The sequence below is a fragment of the Polistes canadensis genome, unplaced genomic scaffold (assembly GCF_001313835.1).
Source record: "Polistes canadensis isolate GaletaPanama2010 unplaced genomic scaffold, ASM131383v1 scaffold_10, whole genome shotgun sequence".
NCBI lineage: Eukaryota > Metazoa > Arthropoda > Insecta > Hymenoptera > Vespidae > Polistes > Polistes canadensis.
The window spans coordinates 1,392,447-1,412,484 of record NW_014569557.1 but is presented as its reverse complement, the minus strand read 5'-3'; the positions used below and the strand labels follow the sequence as shown (position 1 = coordinate 1,412,484).

Here is a 20,038-nt window from a genome sequence, read left to right as displayed (position 1 = left end):
TAAATTCAGATATTCTTAGTTAGTCGAACAATAATGTGATAAGAAATACTACGTGACCCTCGTACTCCCTCGCTTCCTGAGCTTTTATAATATGACGAACTACGACGAAGTAATTTATATTAGCAGGATTGTAAATTTCTCATGTCGAGATTAAAAGAAGATCTCATTTTAAGGTGGAACGAGAAGCAATGATTTTGGCGTACCAATATTATAAAAAAAAGTTTCACTTTGGGACCCTGTTGATGTACCTCACAAAAACTGTGTTGCAAGGATTTTTAGATCATCAATTTGATTTGTTGCATTAGATGCTACATTATTTCAATAAAAATTAAAATAAAAAATAGATAATCAGGTATTCGAATCCAAATTGGTTTAGGGATACAGTGTATCCACAAATCGGTCTCATATAATCTTACAAATTATGTCGTAATCACACTTACCTGAAGACTAGACATCTTCGCAAGCATTCATGCGTTCCAAATGATGATTTGATTCCCTCGAATTTACGACGTATTCCAATCGTTCAGGAACTCCCAACGAAGTTGATATAGTTGGTATAGTTATTTCAACACTTCTCGTATCCTCTTCGTTTTCCAACACGAAACAAGTCTTTTTATGCATTTCTTTCGATTTTTGACCATCGCACAAACTCGATCTCCTCGGCATGGCGTCGCGAAGAGATTCATGCGAGCCCTTAAATTTGCAGTGCCTGTTAAATCAAAATAATTGATAGTTTACGTTTATTAACATATTTATTATATAATTTCATATCATTTACATTATTTTGAATAAAATTTGGAAGTAAAACTCGTTTTACGACCTAATAATCATATTTTTAAAGACAATTTAATTGATTTACAAAAGATACGTTACCTGGGATCCAAAGTTGACTTCGGGCAGGATTTTTTATTGCGAGTTTGACATTGATCGATGTTCGATCGTGAACTCGATCTTTTCATTCCTTCGACATTAATTCTCGATTCACTTTTCTTCGAATCGAGCGTACTCTTCGAGCCTTCGCGATGAATCTTCTTCTCATCCTTGTTATTCTGTTTCCTATTTTTTCTAAGCGTTGCATTGATGTCTTCTAAGGCACGATTGTATTCCTCTTGTACTTTGGAATCCTCTGGACTAACAGAGGTAGCTCCGCAAACGATCTCGTTATCGGTAGACTTGAAATCATTGATTAGCGTATATTATAATTTGTACATATTTTCAAGGAAAAACAAGTCAACAAGAAGAAATTTACCTCGTCGTGCGTATAAAATATTGGCCGTTCGAGTTGCACGCTGTTTACGCTCTCCCGTCTCAAGGTACCGTCGGGACCGGTGATCATAACCGGAATTGGAGTTGGTGGAGTCAACGGTGGTACATGCATGTGAAGACCACCGGCAGAAGAGGCCAAACTCGAACCGGAACTCGTAGTTAAAGAACTACTCGAGACGTCGTGATATGGAAATGCACCTGAACTCATGCGTTCTGCGACCAGCACGAAACAATAATCAACTTTTCTTCGATGAGATCCATTTGAACTTATCTTCTTTAAGTTTTCACCAGTTTAACACGTACGATCAAATGTCCGATTTCTTTTTCTATTCAATATTCTTCCTTTATTTAATATATTTCATTTTACGAATATTATTTTTATTTAGATTTAGTATCAATTCGTTAGATACTGGGATAAGGTATGGAGCATCGCAATTTTCTTTAATTTATTTCTTTATATTGCAACATTGTAATTTTATTTTTTCATAGTAGGACGATTAAAAATTGATCTGTAAATCTTTTATCATAAATAAGATAGCATCATGATATACTGACAATATACATTATTTTTCGTTCATATATTTTTGTCTCTTCAGGATATTTCATTCTCAAAAGAATAGCATCAATTAAATACGATTTCTACTTCTACATCTATCGGTAAAGTAGAAAACGTTAGAATGGTATGAGAAAATGATGCCAAAGGAACGGAACTTTGAATGTTTTATTCAACACACCCGTACGCACGTGTTAAAATAATTTTCAAATTGTTTACTCACCTCCTTTAGCTCTATGTATTGCTCTTAATTGATCGAGATCGGCTGCAGAACAAAGTGGCGTATCAACCTCGTAAGTATTGTTAAATAGACTATAATTGACCTCGTATTCACCGGTTTCTTTACGAAACGTGATAATGTGCTCGAAACGATGTCCCCAAAGAATTTCTGATGGTAGATAAGAACTTCTTGCTTGTGTCGTCATACCGGTTGACTCGATTACACCTACAATTATCATGGTTTAGTACTATTTTCAAGATTTCGTGACATTGAATTGAAATTTTGGATTGCTTAATATTCCTACCTTCCAAAATAACAACGATCTCGAAACGTTCTCGAAGCATATCGCTGGCGGAAATACGATAAAGCGGCGAGTGTTCGTCTATCTTGTGAACAATTGTTGTTGGCCATATAAAAAAGATTTTGTCTTCCTCTCCGTCTCCGCCTACTTTTAGTTCCGTTTGGAAAAACGGTAAAAGTTCGCCCTCTCTCGTCACCTGTCAAATTTCATATTAAAACATAATAAATACTATTCATTTTTACGTTTTAAATGAATCAGATTTATATGGTGCATCAGATAAATGAATCAAATTGATGAGATTCATATATTCCAATAATATATCCAATTCCATAATATCCAATTTGTTTAAAAAGATTTCTTTATCAGAAAATTACAAACTCTTTTCTTGATCAATTTAGAAAATGTTATTCAATTTGAACACTTTTAATATCATAAACGTATTTACTCGTAGATAGAAACATTTGATTAACGCAAGATAAGAAAAGTTGCTTACCTTCCTTTTGATCATTTGTGCTCTGACGTGAGCCTCGATGATGTGACTCTTTCTCATATCTCCAACGCGAAACATCAGACACGATTGACCGTCCCTCTGACATATTACAGCGTTCCTCGAGAAAAGAAGTGTCTGCGTTCTTTTTTTCGGTCGTGATAATTTGGCAAAGACTATACCGACCATAAAGGCTTGCAAGATCACTCCTGTCATCGATTGTATACACATGACGAATATTGCTTCTGGACATTCGTCTGTTGTGTGTTTCGAGCCATACCTGCGTCAGTTATAACACGACATTAACATTTAAATGAATTTCAACAAATTAAAGAACAAATTTAAGAACTAAAATACGTCACGTAGAACTTTTTTTCAGTAAAAAAAAAAACAAGTTTTTAAAACACAGGCTTTTTTTCCAGACACCCATTCAATTATTTAAAGAAATTCATATTTTTATGTATATAAAATCAATGAAATTTGCATTAATTATTTACTATGATACATAATAATTCGTACACCGATTACTTGACATTTTCAAACGTTTTACGCGTTTGAAAGAACAGAACGAGAATAGAAATAAGAATGATTGGGTTTACCCGATCGTGTGCTGTGTCTCGACGGAAAAGAGGAAACAGCTGGTGAAACTACGTATATCTTCGACGCAAGGAGTAAATGTATAATTCGACGAATTGTAATTATGTGGATCAAGGTCTCCGTGACTATAAGCGATTAACCACCAAATTAAAGCAAAACCGAGCCAAGAAAGTAAAAAGTTCATTGAAAATACGAGAAGGGTCCAGCGCCATTGAGCGTCGACTAAAGTGGTGAAGATGTCCTGTAAACAAAAAATTAATAAGATAATAAAATAAAATAAATCGTTAAACGCGCGAGGAACTTTCATGGGATTATTCAATTGTTCTTTGATAAAAATAAAAATCACCTGCAAATAACGACGACGACGTTTAGCGACGTTTCCTTGAACGACGTTGCAATCTCCGTGCTTGAACACCACTCTCTTGCGTACTCTTCTTGAACTGAATCTTGTTTGACGATATCTTTTTTGAAAGAAAAACAAAAAATAAGTAAATTTATGTAGGAAAGCGAATTTGAGGAAAAGTGCGTGGAAAACAAATGTAAGATGGATACCCATTTTTTAATTTTTTTTTTTTTTTTTTTTTTTTACAAATTGCAAGAGTATAATATCAAACTAATCTATCTTTCTCATCCAAATACAATTGAAGTTTACTCAAAAATAATATTCATAGCCATTGTGAAGTTAATTGCAATCACTAGAAAAAAAATGAAATTTAATTTTAATTAAAAATTGTTAATTGAATTCGTTATTTCTATTCGTTTGTAAAATAAATCACAAGTGTAACTACCGACTAAATTAAAATAATCTACTGCAACTCGTTTATATTATCTGTTCTGTTTCATTAAACTTACTAAATAAATAAATAAATAATTCCAGCAGTGTGTGCGTGTGTACACTCGTAAAACGCTTTAATTCGTATAAACGAGCTCGTCGCTATTTATTTCGAAAATCTAGAAGCCACCGTTCATTTCTATTTCGATGATCTTGATGGTAATTCGTACCATGTAATTCGTAAATGTAAAACGAACTATTATCTATCGGAAACTTTCTAATTCACGAAATCTTCGCTTCATTTATTTTCGTATTACTATTTCGTATTAAATAGCAATTGTTACGTACTTAGGTATATAAACAAAATTTGTATCGTAACGACCCGTTAAAAGAGAAGCATCGCGTAAAGTAATGATATCATTGAAAATATATTAAGTCCTAATTTGTTGCTAGGTCTAGGCCATACCTAGACGCCACCGCAAGGGAAATTCGTATAAGGGCAAGTTGCCAGTTAATCGCGTCATTGAAACGAATCACGACTCTTTTTTCGTATTATTATAATTATTCGTAGCACTAGAACGTTTTCTTAAATGACGTAGAAAACGTACCGTTAAAAATCGATCCAATTAAAAATCTCGTCAAAGATTTGAATGTATATTACTTCTTACGATCTAAAGATTTATTTCTTTGATTGGTTTTTTTTAAATGAATGATTGTTCGATGGGTTGTAATAAAAGTAACGTTACCTTCGATATAGATCAAGGTAACCGATATAATATAATAGATTGAAGTGAGGCTTGAATTTCGATGAAAGAGCCATCGGTCGAAGGTCAATCCACTGTTTTAACGTCGTTTCGATCTCGTCGTTTCAATCGTCTTATTTATAAATAGATTTTGAGCATCGTTATAAATAGTTAAGTCGCGTCTCCGTGTCTCAGTTAAATTTGTTGGAAATAATAAAATAAGCGGCCAAGAAAGAGTATCTTTTGAAAGAGAAAGAGAGGGAGAGAGAGAGAAATGGTTAGTCCACGTAGTTCTAGAGACTAGAGAGTCTAGACCGATCGAGATCAACGAGACGACGACGACGACGACGTTTGTTTACGAAGGAAGTAGTCTCGTTCCATATCGCACATCAAAGACTATTCGAGTCATCTTCTTTGCCTTTGCTCTCTTTGAACTCTTCTCCTTGAAAATGATGTTTTGTCAAAATAATTTTTTTTTTTTTTTTTTTTTTTTTTTTCTTTTTTATTTACTTATAAGCATAAGAAAATTTGAAATTTAAACGTGTTCCGATTGGGTCATCTCTTTGGCAAACGACGCGCCGTGAAATTTGCATCTGCGCAGTACATCATTTAATTTAACTACCATGAAGAGGTGATATTAAGAATAAAAAAAAGTCATTCTTCGTCCGTTTGCCTATATGTGTTTCGAATTGTAATATTTTGTTGATCGTTTTATTCGTATTTCAAATGATATTTGAACTTTTGTTTGTGCTATAAGTCATCGATTTTGTTTGAATATCATGTATACTACAGCATGGAAAAGCCTTTCACACGTAAAATCAAGCACTTCGTTGTCACACGAAGTAACTGTTGTTTTAACAACCCGGTCAAACAGTTGCTTATAGTCGTTCACTATCGCAACAAATTGTCAAGACTGTAACTGTACCGACTCGAGGTGGAACATTATTTTCAATTACACTATTCATACTAGACTGGCGCAACCATCAACCTTCTGCAGTCAGTCTCTTGCTTCATAACAACGTGAAAGAAGGTGTCTCTCATTATTATCCTTTTGTGTTAATTTATCGATCGTCTTTCAATTATCACGTTAATTACTCATCAGTGCAATCAAAGATTCAGTGCCGTAAAAATAATTTCCAACTTACGATTGAATTTTGAAAATGCCATTTAAATATTTCGCATTGTTAAATTATTATCGCAATGCACGATAATAATTCAATGTGATAAATTGAAATTTTGAATCGTTCAATTTCGACAGATCTATTTCCCAATGAAATTATAATGAATCGGAACGATCGCTTAAGTGATTTTCAGTGTACGCGAGAACTCGTAGATTAAGTTAAATCAAAATTGTTGTTAAAGAAATGACTCTCTTGGAAGAGTTTCGAGTGAGTGAGAGAGAGAGAGAGAGAGAGAGAGAGAAAGAGAGATATTCATCATCGTTTCGTTTTATCTTCATCGAGACGAATCGTGTCTGTCTGGACGAGACAAGAAATCGTCGGTGATTATGATAACCGGTGGCAATAAACCTAATGATATAAACCGTCGGGCGAGATTGTAACTCTGCTCGATCGTCTCTCTGGTCTAGATTAAACGGATGTTCACTTCGCAGCTTTAAGTCTTCTTTCTTCACTCAATGATTCCTTTTGTTTTTCTCTTGATTATTTTTAATTCTACCAGATTTCCTTCAAACCGAATTTATCATTTCTTATCATCGCGCAAAAGATTACGTAATAGAAATGCTTTCTCCTTGCAACCCCTATTTCTTTATCTCAACTCTTCGAATCCATGTCAGTGCAAAATTAGACGAATGAATTTTATGTATGCTGCGTACGTTTGCGTCTATAATTTAAAAGAAAAAATACACCGAAAATATAATGCGATCCCGCGTAAACAAATAAATCGAAATTGTAGAATCCGATTTTCTTCCTCTACGACTATTACTCGTTTTCTTTTTTTATTTTGTATTTTTTTTGTTTCCCCCCTCGAGAAAACGTCGACTATAAATATCTGCTGAAAGGCCGTCATCCGTTGAGCGGATATTAATACAAAATGTTATTCTAATATTTTGATTTATTTCAGGACCACCTTGTATTTATACTCGATAATTTTTCGTTTTTTTTTTTGCATTGGTATTATTCGAAAAGAAGCAAAATATTCGGTGCTTGAAATAAAGTAAGTATAATCAGATTCGATTTCGCGTACTTAAGCAATTCTTCTCGCCATGCGGCTTCACCGGAAGTCGTAGCTTTAACGACGAGCATCGATACTTGGGATAGTGCTCTGCGCAAACCGGAGAATGCAGTTCCTCCATCTCCAAGGTGGTGTAGTTTTCCTCCGACCGAAGCACTCGATGGAATTGACGTGGCCATGTTTTCATTTGTTTGTTATCATCAATTTTACGAACGTCTGTCGTCTCTCTCTTATACTCGAAGATCTTTTCTCTTCTCGCGACAGAATTGACGTTAGCGAAGTACGACGACGGACAGGAAGAAAAATATAGAAAATTTAAGAGAAAGATTGTTCTTTCGATAAAGAAAAAGAAATAAATCAAAGCTAAAAGAAATATACCCAAATCCGAAAGCGTTAATCCTTTCTGTCAAACTTTTTAGCATGCATAGAAGTATCTCCCCGTCCGGATTTCGGTAGAACGCCGAAGAGAAGCCTCCGCGGTCGTCTAAAATTAAATTTTATTCAAGATGGCCGTGCCGAGGAGCGTTTCGCTTTAAGGACAAGTCTACCCGAGGAAAGTAAAGACTCTTCACTCTTCTGAGCTCGCCACTCAGCACGTTTCATCGTTAAAGCCAAACGTCGCAACCAGTCCACAACCAAAGAAATATCCAAATCAATCGTTTGCACCACATTCGGCTCCCCGATCTTGAACGATCGAATCTTTCTCGATCGTTTCTCCCTCTTTTTTTCTGCGTCTTCTTCTTCCTCCAGCCACCGTAACCCTTCCACCTCTTTTATTCACACGTTTATCTCTCGAGAAACTCTTCCTGCCCTCGCCCTCGCCCCCGCCCTCGCCCCCGCCCTCGCCCCCGCCCTCGTTCACTCCACGCACTTCACTTTTCTATTTTTCTTTTTTGGCTAACGTCCACTTCACTTTTACCCGTGTTATTTGAATTATAGAAGAATCCTATCTATTATTTATATTGTTATATATTATACGCCACAATTATCCTTTTCTACTCGTAAACATTTAAATCGTACGAAAACGCGAAATAGATTCATTTGTTATGTTGCGATACGATACCGATTTTTAGATTTTCTTTTCTTTTTACAATTTTCTTTTCTAAATTACGAAATTACAAAGAAATTTGTATCGTTTTATTTTGTGTTCTCCGTTTCTTTGAATGACTGTATGTAATAACACTTCGTAACACTTTACGCATAGAAATCCTGTCGTTGAAATACACAATGAAACATTCTCGTGCGGTACCGTTTCATAGACGAAATTTTCTAACGAGATGATGCACGGAGCTAATTAAATTCGCTCACTAACGAACAACAGCTCGACTAGTACTGCGCGATCGAATTTCGAGTCGTTGGCGAGTCAAACCGATTTTCGTCGTTCTTCGTGTCGTTTTATGCATCGACTTGGCACCACTTAAGGCCAGTGAAATACACGCTGGATGTCGTATTATACCTGCTATACCGTCTAATAAGAGGATCCAATAGGAATAATTGGATCTTTCGATAAAACAATTAAACGAATATAATTGAAATTTGGGATAAAGTTAGTTACAAAAAGAAAAAAACCACGTGTTTGAGAAATGTGATTCGTAAAATACGTGCTCGAACGATAATATGGATCGACGTCCCTACTCAAAATTTATTTCTTTTGATGCCGAAAAAAATTACATACGTTATCGAATAGGATCTACGTCATACCTTCAATTTCATTTTGTTCGGGTGGGAGGAAAACAAAAAATTCCAATTAAATTTATGCGTAAGATTAATACGTCCGTCATCCGTTAAATTTATTGCATTAGTTTAAGAAGAAGAAGAAGAAGAAAAAAAAGAAATGATTAAAAAAATCTCAAAGATAGAACGCTCGTTTCGAGATTAATGCGATCGATGATATTTTTAAAATTTATCCTATATGCATATTTTACGACACGCTCTAATAATATTATTTCGTTGGATTATATTTTACTGTAATGGACAAAGAGACAAAGGATCTTAAGCGGCCGTATTTCATTTAACATCGGACGAAATACAACTCGCAAAGCTTTTCACGCGAAATCTTTCGCGATTTGGCACTGGCTCGTTAACAAACGATACGATTTTCGTGGCCGACAGTTTTGTCGTTTTCTAGGCCAAGAACATTATTTGGAAATTTTTCTTCGAGTTCAATTCTTTGCCGAGAATTCATTCCGGCAATTGAGAAGTACTTTGCAACTTACAATTCTTATTACAATATAATTGAACGTAACATCATTTGTTACAAATGAACATTTTTAAACGATCGACGGTCAGATATTTTTTTCTTTTGATTATTTTCAATCGTCATTTAAATGATATATTTTGTTTTTCTTTTAACAGGTACATCATTGTAAATCTATTAACGACAACAAATCTATTAACGATCAATTATTTTCTTTTCCATCGAATAAAATTCCTTTCTCTTTGTAGAATAAGATTTACTAGTAACAAAGTATCGTCTAAATACAAACATTTTCAAAGTGTTTCGGACGTAAAACAAGGGAAGACGGGATTCCCTAATATTCTTTGGCCTGCCACGGTTTCCGCAATTAGAGACTTCTATTCTCGTCAAGCAAAAGAAAGACTTCCGCCGTGGATGGTAGGGAAATGGGAACATCGCGATGCTATTTTCGCGGAGTTCATAAAACGCATTGTGATCTAGATCTTTCAACGGCAAAGTATTTTTGAACTTATCGACGAAAATTCTTCCAACTCGGTGCCTCTAAGACAATGTCTCTCCCACTTCCTAAAACTTTGACATTTACCCTTTTTACTATAATAATAATCCAAATACAATCATCGGTCTTTCGATCAGTCAACGGTCAATACGAAAAGATGTACATCTGGACTTCTTTTTACACGATAGATGCTTACGGTTAAGAAAAATATTTGTAAAAGAAAGTCACGCGTTAGAATTGATTTACAAGAAAAAAAGAAATATGTGAATCGCATAAGAAAATATCGTACAAAAAAAAGGTCCAGTATGTTAATAATTAAAATATATATGGAATTTTTGGTTGCAGTAACGATGAAAAATTAAAAATACGTTTTTTCTGCAGTTTTTATTGAGTTATTTTGTGAGGAGTAAATATGGTATTAAATGATGATATCATACGACGTATATAGAAACATTTCCGTCGTTATCACGTGCTTATGATAATGCAATTCAATAAATATAAATTACAAGTTCAGTCAAAATCGAATATTACACTCTCGTTGATAATGAATACGTTTCTCGTATTCTCCAATAATATTAATTAGAAGTATTATATTTATGACATGCTACCTACAATTAATTTTCTTTTTAATACTACGATAAACTGTGAAATAATGAGGAAGTAAATAAAAAGGAACAAAAGATACAAAGAAAAAAGGAAAACGCATAATGCACGAGTGATAATGGTCATCGATGAGTTCAGAAAAATTCGAATATTCCTTTTTATTAAAGATCATGAATTTTAAAAATTTAACGGGACTTTCGCGCACGCAATAAAACTCAAATTAACCTACTTATTTGAATTCTTATCATTACGGAAATTATTTATCAATGACCATGATGATGAACTAACAATTGTTGCTTCCATTATTCCTCGTTGCGGTAACGATAAATACCAAGCGAGTACAAGGATTTTTTACATATTTTTCATTTTGTTATCATTATAATAATATTAATAATATATTTATTGGAAAACACATTTACTTTTTAATAAAATGAATAAATAATTGAATAAATTAAATATACTGTGCGCGAATATTAACATCGAAAACGATATAATATTAAAATGTATGTAAAATAAAATAATAATAAATTAAATACGATAAATAAACAGGAAACGGTCTATCAGATTAAAATGTGTTTTATCATGCTAAAAATGTGGTCGCTACTACAAATGTCCTCTCATATTTTCTACTAGTACTTACATTCCAAAATAATTGTATCGAAAGTAACAAATCTTCATTTCTCGTCGTGACAACTTATGATTGAATGTGAACAGTATGAGGATATTTAGCATACTATTCTACTCAACTCATTATATAGTATTTATAAAAAGTTTCGCGATAAGATCTAATAATTCTAAATGTTTCCTATTTATTTCCTTTTTTTCTTCTTGTTTTTTTTCTTCTTTCTTTTTCTTCCAGTCATGGTCATATAATAATTTACGGCCATTGTGATAATTGGAAGTTAAGGTCAAGTTTAAAGATAACTTTAATATTTTAAATAGTCAACAAATTCCCTCTTTTTCTCCCTATAATTTATAAATTATCCATACTTATTTGATCTCATTCAACATACTAACAAAACTAAATAGGATTAGAAATTTCTGAATAATTTCCTTATGATACACTTAATATGAATAATAATGATAATAAATCTTCCTTACTTTGTATGTATATATTATTACAGATTGCCTAAAAGGAATTCTTCAATTTTTGTTATTAATAAAATCAATCATTATAAAAGATTATAGAATAGAAAAGAACCGTTTAAATTATTTTTTGATGTATATTCCAAAAATAAGTAAACATCTTTCAGCATAAGCTTGAAACGATAAAACTAAAAATACCGAAATTACAGAAACCTTTACTAACCTGGTTAAAAGAGGTCCGGATTCTCCTCTGAAGCTGATCCTGTTGAAGGCTCTTCTTTGAAAATTACCAAGAAGACTACGTTTCTCTCTCGATGAATGGTGTCTTCCGGTTTCCTCGAGGCAGGATTCTTCAATGGTCTCACGACCATCTACACAAGGTCTCAAAAATTCGGATAAATTCAAATCGTTAGCTTGGCCCGTATTAATATCACTTGTTGAATTCTTGTCTGATTCTTCGTTCGCGTTTCTCTTTGTTGCGAGCCTTTCGATTGTCGGCATTTCGTGATCCTCTCAATCCTCCATCTTCCTTTCTTTCCTTCTTCCTTTCTTTCTCTTTCTTTCCCTCTTTTTTATTTCTTATCTTTCCCTCAGTTCACTTGCTTATATTATTTGACACTATTCCAATATTTTTCATATTCACTCATAATACTCTCTCTCTCGTGTGTCGTTAATTTATTTATATATTTATTTATTTATACACCATGTGTTCCCTCTTGTTCATTATAATTATGAACACATTCGAATATCTATTAGTTATCTACTTAGAATCTAATTATCTTTCTCTGTATATCCTAATAATCAACTACACCAACTATGAAACGTCCATCGTTCACCTTGCTCTACACTCTCCTCGTTCTTCATTTTTTTTAATTTTGTTCTTCTTTTTTATTCGATCACAATAATCTAACACACCCTTGAACAATTTTTTGATAAGAACAATGATTGCATATGTCAACGTCACAGAAGATCCTTCAAATATATTTTATTGATTTTTCTCTTATCATTTAACATTTGTCTTTATAAATTGATTACAAATTTTGAGGAGATTTAGATTTTATTCGAACATTGACAAAAAATAATCTAAAAATTGTTCGATCTATAATAAAATTATATTCAATAAATTATTTCAATAATCGATATCACGATCGACTCTGATATTTAATTATTCGAATTCTCGATTTGTTCTAGCTTCGTCTAATGCAGCGATCAACAACAAAATCTCATCAAAATGAAATTAATCTTCGTAAATTCATCGTGGGTTTTCGTTTATTACAAAATTGAAGGAAAAAAGAAATGGCGCCCGCGCGCAATTAAAAACTACTAAAGTACGAAATGGATAAAGTGATATCATTTGAAAAGGAAAAAAAAAAGAAACAGGTTAAAAAGATAAGAAAACGATAGGTATGTACACAATAACACTTTGAAGTAACTAAAAGTAATAGCAACGAAGTAAAGACTAACCGGCGTTGAACTCTTAGGAAGGTAAGTAAGAATTTATCTTACACTCGGATCAGAATCGCGAAAAGAAACCGCTACTTCCGTTCATCCTTCTTCTCCACCTCTTTCTTTAAATTCTCTACGCACTATTGACTTCGATCTATCCAAAGATATTTTCTACACACATTCCGTAAGAAGAAAAAAATAAAGAAAATAAAAAAAACAACAGCACACCATTACCTTTTCACATTTGCTTTTAGTCTTTCTTTACTAGATAAGTATAATAAGTAAGAACGTTGGAAAATGATTTTTCTTCTTATATTTTTTCTCTCGATGCGATGTTTTATTATATTTTTGTTGTTTTCGAAAGTCACGTTCCGTCACCAATTTCGCGTCATGACGCGTCGAGATTCATAATCACGCGGCATATATACTTAATCATAACGATATAGTCAATCTATTCGGTTACATATGTCGTCGTCGTCGTCGTCGTCGTCGTCGTCGTCGTCGTCGTCGCGTAGTATCGTACAAGAAAAACCAACGCAGTGACGCGACGAAGAAAAGTTGTTCATGCTTCTAGAACACGCGAATACGTAAGTAAGTGCGTGGACTCTTTAGATACGTGTGCCGGCAAAAGCGAAAATAATCCTCTTTCTCTCTCTCTTTCTCTTATTATCTTTTCGTTCTTTCTACGCGCGCGTGTCGCTATCTTACGCGCTCGTAAGTGTTCGTTCACACTCGGTTGCATTCGGTACGCGTGCGTGCATGCGTGCGTACACCCACGCGTGAACGGATCAGTCGGGCTTTTATCGCCAACCACGTGGGTTTAATTTTTTTACTTTTTTTTCCTTCCTTTTCCAAGTTATCTAATAATCCGTTCTTTTACTCGATCACCTTTTTTTTTTGTTTACCTGTTTATACGTTTACAATTTGTTTATACTATTACCATACGCGTATTTTCATCTAACGTCGTTTAACTCCGCGAACCTAATGAACTTTTTTAATCCTGTTCTCCTTTCCATCTTGATACTGCTGGATTCCTCTAACGGTATTCGTAAATGACTTTTTGTATGGTTAACTAAGCTTAAATACTTAACTTAAATACTTATCTATTACTCATTAGAGATAGGCTTTTAAAGAAGTATAACAGTTATTTCAATTGTTATTTTTCTTCACGCTAATATAGCAAGTTGTTTCTAAGTTTACTTTGTTTCAGTATGTTCATTTTTAATTTATATTAACTTTTTTATCATCTTCCTAATATATTTGTAACAAATATGTAAAACACTCTCGTGTTGAATTTTTACGACTATGCGGTCTATTTTTTCTTCACTCTATCTATCATTAAAATTAACTCGTCAAAGTAATAAGTATAAAGTACAAAAGAACAAACAATAATCAAGTATATTCTTTAAATTAGCAAAACGTACGAAACAGAAAATACGTTCTCATTACTGACGTGAACGACACAAGTAGCTTTATATACATCCATACAACATGAATGGAAACATAACTAGTTTAACGTTCCTACTTACGACGATCGAGAACGCCATCGATACAAAAAAAAAGTAACATTTAAAAGTGAACAACATTTGATTTCGAAAATTAATTATTTTTTTATTCGAAAATAATTAAACTCGTGTACGAAAAAATTTCACGCAATCTTATTGTTCAACATTCATACTTTGAGTTTCTTAGACGTTAACAATATAATTGTATATATCATTCATTTATTTATAATATCAATTTTAAATTTTTGATTTTTTTTATATCGATAATTTTATTTTTCATCGGCGCTCGTTCAAACAGCTTTCGAAATTTAACGCTAGATGGTACGTTATGTACGTTCCAACAAGTACAAAATATTTTTGTCTACGTCGAAATTTTTACCAAAAATATTTGTAATTAATTAATTTAAATAAATAATTCGTCAACATTAAGAGAACCTGATGTGGTACCAGAGGAAGAAAAAAAAATATAATTGCATCTATAAATAGAAAAAAACGAAAAGCAGGAATGGTATTAATACGAAGTATAAAAATAACTCTTCTCTTCTATTTAATTTCAAATCTAAATAAGACAGTGTATGTACAAACTTTTAAACTATGAATTGTTATAAATAATTACTATTTTATTAAATTCCGACACCTTAATTCCATAGAAAGAAACGCCTTCATATTTGGATCTTGAATTTTCTCCAAAATTTCTTTTTGTACATCCATGTTACTAACTTCTAGCTTACTAGACAACTTTTCTACGTATTGAATCCAAACGCAATTAGTACAACCAGACATACAGCAGTTGGTAGGTTCTGTGAGTTCCTCTAAAGAGAGGGAATCATCAGATTTTTCTTGATCTTCAATTTTTTCATTACACATCCTTGTACTTTGGTTATCGCTAGAACATAGTCTCAAAGTCATGAGTACGCCCTTCCAATTATTATAAAGTTGTTTTTTGACAGAATGAACTTTCCAACGAACCAGATTCATACTCGTTTTGGTTAGAAGACCATCTAAGTGATTGTTTTTATATTAAATATAGAATTGATTTGTTGTTTGATTCATTACATTTATATTTATTCTCTACAAATATATACTTAGAAAAGAAGCTGAAGAAAATGTTTTTAAGGAAGAATATTTTTTTTCTAGAATCACAGTACTTTCGCTTTTTATCGTCATAAACAATAATTAACAAGTACACATTTGTAATGTAATTACGTGAGAAAAATCAGTTTAGTCTTGCAGAGCCATCTGGCGTCATTTACTTAATATTCGTTTTCAAAATTAATTTCCTACGAGAAAAATTTTAATAATATTATCTCAATGTAATTAAGAATATTTTGTATTAATTTATATTTATACGCTACACTCACACACACAGAAATAAATCTTAATAGATAACTTAAGAGTTTATTAAAATTTATACTTGTTTACATGTGTATACTAGGATTAGGTTGTAATATTATCCACGTGGATTTACTTTATATCTCAGACTATTATTATTTAGAAAATATTTAATAAATATTATTTCTAACAATGGGTCGCAAAATTCCGGGGAAGAAACATCGTGGCATTAAGGATCCAGAGAAACAGCGTGCTAGACGATTAGCCGAGTGAGTTAGCTTTCGAGTAAATCATCTGTTGCATTTACGTCTAGGATGCTAAAAATATTGTTGTGTTGATATTGTGCTTGTAGGTTAGAAACGAAAATAAATGCACCGCCGAAGGATGTCCGGGAACAAGCGATACCGAAAAGTTTGGAAAAACTTATTAGGCTTAAGGAAGCTGTGAAATCAGGTAGAATAAATAAAGTGAAGAAATCAAGGAAAAAGAAGAAAAATAGATTGATATGCGTGGGCGGTGAGAAACCAAAATCGGTGCATCCTAAATCAAAACCGGAAAAAGCGGTTCCAATATTTCAACAAAAACCTGGAGAAAGTCATAACAAATTTTTGTATCGTGTTAGTCAAGAAACTCATGCGTTTATCAATGAAACTGCCTTCGAAAAAAAGTACAATGTCCTTGTAAATAGAAATACTGAGACCGGAGAAGTAGAGGGTTTATCCAAACAGCCTAAGGATGAGTTGGACGAGTTAGAAAAGTTAAGAGCGAAACATAAAAATATTAAAAAAAAGAAGAAGGTTAAGGAAGAGGAAGGTGATATGAATCTTACCAAATCACAAAAGAGAAGACAGAAGTTACAGATTAAGAAAAAAAAAAAGGAGGAAGATTTGATCGACAATTTTCAAACTTTTCAAGATGAAGTTCAATTTGGAGAAACAGTGCATGCACCTCCTGTATTAATTACAAAACCGAGAAAAGCTGTGGTGGCAGATAGCGTCAAGGTATTCTTATCATTTTAATTTAAATGTATTCTACAAGCATATTTCTATGTTCTAAAATTGAAGTATTGCTGTATTTTTTAATTTTATTGTTTGAAATTTTTCTCTAATAGCCAGGAAAGAGAAATTTGCTTCTAAATTCATTATTCACAAAGAACGATTCATCCAATAATAATTCCACAAAATCAGTCATCATTGATAGATCCGGTAAACGTAAAAATCTACCAGCTAGTGAAAGGAGACAACTAGAAAAAGAACAGAGTAGTGTAATTGCAGCATACAGACAGTTGAAAGCTAAGCGATCTGCTGATGTTGATACTTAGGGTACGTATTTAAATATATATATATATAAAAAAAATATATAAATGATTCAAAATTTATTTATCCTTTGTTTTATTTTTTAACACTTAAATATACATGTATATATATACATATATATATATATATATACAGAGACACATTTTTATAATATCTCTAACAATTTGTTAAGAAGTCGTAAGGAGAATGATTTTTTCGTTCTTTTAAATAAATTAGATTCCTCAGTATTCTATCATTCTTAATATATGCGCATAATTCATATTATTTAAAAAAAATCTAATTATATTCTTTAAATTTCTCTGTATTTTTCTTTGTAGTTATTAGAATTCACATGAAAATAGAAGTATCATACAGATCCCTGTTTTTTTTTCAAGATTAAGTGCATTATATACAATATACATTGGTGTAAATGTTAGAAATCTATGTGATTAAATACAATGTGTAGGTAGACCTTGTCATCTAAAATGTTTCAACGATTCAAATTTTTTATAGTTATATAAATTTGTTCATATTTAATCTACTCCAATCTAGTTCCCAATAGGAATTTAGTTTATAGTTAGAGGATAGAACTATGTAGGCATTTCTAAAATTTAAATCTTTGTACGTAATGCATCAAGTTAAAAAGAATATTTTTTGACCTATAAGATTTGATTATTGGTATATTTGTATTTATCCTGTCGTCCATACAAATGGTTCTAATCTGTCTTCTATTGGTAAGAAGTTATTAAGTGTTTCAAGACTTTCTAAAGTCTGATTAAGAAGAGAATGACATTTGGTCAGTTGTCTGCTAAGTTCGTGTACTTTGTTTAGTTGTTCCGCAAACTTGGTAAATTTTTTTTGTCTTTCTACGGCTAGACCCAAAATTCTATTAACTTCGGCTTCGAGATTAATGCATAGAGCTGCTTGTTCTCCAGCTATCATCTGTGCATTAGTATTAAGGTGATGTTGATATCGGGCGCATACATTGAACAATCCAATGGGATCTAATCTTTCAAGAACCTCTGGATCTCGTACTCCTGGCGGTAGATTCAAAGTCCCACGCATTATTGGTAGAAACATGGGAATACTTTGTAATTTGACTAGATCTGGATCTTTTTCGGTGCTAGGATCCGATGCAGCTGGCTTTACAACGACAATATTGTGAAGTTTGTCGGACAATGGTTTTCTATGACTGTTAATGGAAGAAGCATTTCATAAACGAAAAAATAGTTTTAATGATAAGCTTTCAATTATTATATACATACCTATGACTACTCAAACTGTTTCTCCTCCTCGATATATCCTGTGCACCTAAGCTTTTTCCTCTGTACAACTGTAACTGTTTGTTGCTCATTTTTGGAGAATCTCCGATAGGTCTATTTACAGTGTAAGATATATATGGTAAATCTGAGTCAGAACAAATGCTTGCACCAGGGCTTATACATCTTGGTGGAGTATCTTCTGGTACTCTTTCGCTGTTTGGAACACTTTTACCACGACGAAGTTGTCCCGCTCTTGCTCTATTGTTACTGGTGCTCTGAGTACCGCTCTGCGAGCTTTGTTCGGAACCCATTTTGCAAGTACGTAGTTACTCTTTTTTATATATCGTTATAAAAATCACAATTTTTATTTCCAATATTTTTACTATTGAGGCAACTTATTATCTCATTCAATTAGTAAATATATATATGCTGACACTTAATAAATCGTAGTTAAAGGCATTGCACGTTTTTTTATCGTACGATTACAGAACTTTAGAATAATTGTTGTCACGTCCAATACGAAGTCATATCATAGATTTTTTTTACGTGCATTAGTTCAAGATAAATTCTTTTCAAATGACGCATTATGATTCAAAATCATAGTACCATCCGGTTTACCGGTCGAAAACCATACCAATTGCTTACAAAAGTACATTTAATCAATAATAGGAAAATACGCAAGCGTTTTGACACATATTCTAATACGATTGATGCTATTAAACCGTTATGCTGTCTTTGTTATTACTTTATTTTCTAATACTGTAGTATATGTATGTGTACAATTATTTCGTAATTATTATCTTTTTCGTACTGCTACTGTCAAAAATTTATCTTTTTACCATCGACTATCTTCAAACATTGCAATTATTACTGCAATGTTCTTGTAAAGTGCAGTGACATCTGTTGCATCAGGTTGCAAAAAATACAGAAATACATAGCGCTCACAAGATCGTAGGAACGCTGGCAAACTTCGTTGCTTTGCTTAGAAACAGGAAAAAAAATTTTTCTATTTTCAATTAATTATAACTAATTAAATAATTAATTAATAAAGTGAGCAATTACGGATTTTGATTGAGATTTTAATGAGTAATTAAGAGCACTTATTCATTTTTTCTGCTCTTTAGGTTCCTTGCCAGTGTTCCTACGGCGCTCACAAGTCTCCTCTTTTATCTAATCAGAATTATCTTAGTTATTACCGGGACCACCAGTGGGCGATAGTAGGTACTTAACGCGATGACGGTATTTAATTTTTAGTGTATAAACATGTGCGTGCCTTCAGAAATGCATTTATACATATATTTTAAAAAGTAGTCATTTAAGGCGTTCATATAGAAGAAAATTTCAAAGGATTGTTGTTAAATCTAACAATTTTTTTGAAAAAACCGTGTACGTGTGAGAAGTCTGCATTCATAAAATGCAGTACATGTCGAAAAAATTTATGTTTCGTGTGTCTGTACGACGAATATCTTAATTTTTATATAATTATTTTAACGCTCCTGCGCAGTGATGACTTTGAGGGTAAAATTTAGCTGTAATGTAAGTAGAGTGCATTAGAATATTAAAATAATTATAAATTAATCGATAGAAGTGTCTATTGTTGTCTAAAAGCTCGGAATATATGATCTATGTACCGTCCCCTTCGAAATCCACCGTTGAATTGAGTCATTGTCCTCTATGAAATTTC

At 32.7% G+C, this 20,038-nt stretch overlaps 3 protein-coding genes and 1 long non-coding RNA gene across 16 annotated transcripts in view; 1 reads left to right on the top strand and 3 right to left on the bottom strand.

Annotated features, from left to right (window-relative positions):
• Nucleotides 1-13,537, bottom strand: part of LOC106792876 (G protein-activated inward rectifier potassium channel 3-like) — a 31,046-nt gene extending 17,509 nt beyond the window's left edge. For 2 of the 11 annotated variants that reach the window (XM_014759425.1, XM_014759410.1), the window contains exons 1-10: nucleotides 13,021-13,053; nucleotides 11,738-12,613; nucleotides 3,771-3,885; nucleotides 3,427-3,665; nucleotides 2,834-3,107; nucleotides 2,344-2,536; nucleotides 2,043-2,264; nucleotides 1,250-1,479; nucleotides 874-1,172; nucleotides 441-709 (exon numbers count right to left, since the gene is read on the bottom strand). In XM_014759425.1, the coding sequence (XP_014614911.1) occupies nucleotides 448-709; nucleotides 874-1,172; nucleotides 1,250-1,479; nucleotides 2,043-2,264; nucleotides 2,344-2,536; nucleotides 2,834-3,107; nucleotides 3,427-3,665; nucleotides 3,771-3,885; nucleotides 11,738-12,015 (2,112 nt within the window). In that variant the 5' untranslated portion in view covers nucleotides 12,016-12,613; nucleotides 13,021-13,053 and the 3' untranslated portion in view covers nucleotides 441-447. Of the gene's footprint in view, nucleotides 1-440; nucleotides 710-873; nucleotides 1,173-1,249; nucleotides 1,480-2,042; nucleotides 2,265-2,343; nucleotides 2,537-2,833; nucleotides 3,108-3,426; nucleotides 3,666-3,770; nucleotides 3,886-4,942; nucleotides 6,825-7,144; nucleotides 7,940-11,737; nucleotides 12,614-13,020 lie in introns of those variants that run through there. The other 9 variants (XM_014759418.1, XM_014759421.1, XM_014759417.1 and 6 more) reach the window with 9 other exon arrangements.
• A 303-nt stretch (nucleotides 13,538-13,840) lies between these two features.
• Nucleotides 13,841-17,153, top strand: LOC106792920 (UPF0653 protein C607.02c). Of its 2 annotated transcripts, XM_014759456.1 has the most exons (4): nucleotides 13,841-14,002; nucleotides 15,994-16,066; nucleotides 16,150-16,798; nucleotides 16,909-17,153. In XM_014759456.1, exons 1-4 carry the CDS (start codon nucleotides 13,945-13,947, stop codon nucleotides 17,116-17,118), a joined length of 990 nt encoding a protein of 329 aa, XP_014614942.1. In that variant the 5' UTR covers nucleotides 13,841-13,944; the 3' UTR covers nucleotides 17,119-17,153. The 2 variants fall into 2 exon arrangements, with proteins under 2 accessions (XP_014614942.1, XP_014614946.1); XM_014759460.1 differs by lacking the exon at nucleotides 13,841-14,002 and having other exon boundaries at nucleotides 15,870-16,066.
• Nucleotides 15,000-15,703, bottom strand: LOC106792963. The gene is made up of 2 exons (XR_001382366.1): nucleotides 15,435-15,703; nucleotides 15,000-15,351 (listed from the first exon to the last, which is right to left on the bottom strand). It is a non-coding gene; the product is annotated as an uncharacterized LOC106792963 (long non-coding RNA).
• Nucleotides 17,154-17,267: 114 nt separating the features above from the next.
• LOC106792948 (loss of heterozygosity 12 chromosomal region 1 protein homolog) lies at nucleotides 17,268-19,225 on the bottom strand. 2 transcript variants are annotated; one of them, XM_014759487.1, is made up of 2 exons: nucleotides 18,358-19,225; nucleotides 17,268-18,278 (listed from the first exon to the last, which is right to left on the bottom strand). In XM_014759487.1, exons 1-2 carry the CDS (start codon nucleotides 18,663-18,665, stop codon nucleotides 17,783-17,785), a joined length of 804 nt encoding a protein of 267 aa, XP_014614973.1. In that variant the 5' UTR covers nucleotides 18,666-19,225; the 3' UTR covers nucleotides 17,268-17,782. The 2 variants fall into 2 exon arrangements, with proteins under 2 accessions (XP_014614973.1, XP_014614967.1); XM_014759481.1 differs by having other exon boundaries at nucleotides 17,286-18,284; nucleotides 18,358-19,183.
• Between the last annotated feature and the right edge of the window lie 813 nt (nucleotides 19,226-20,038).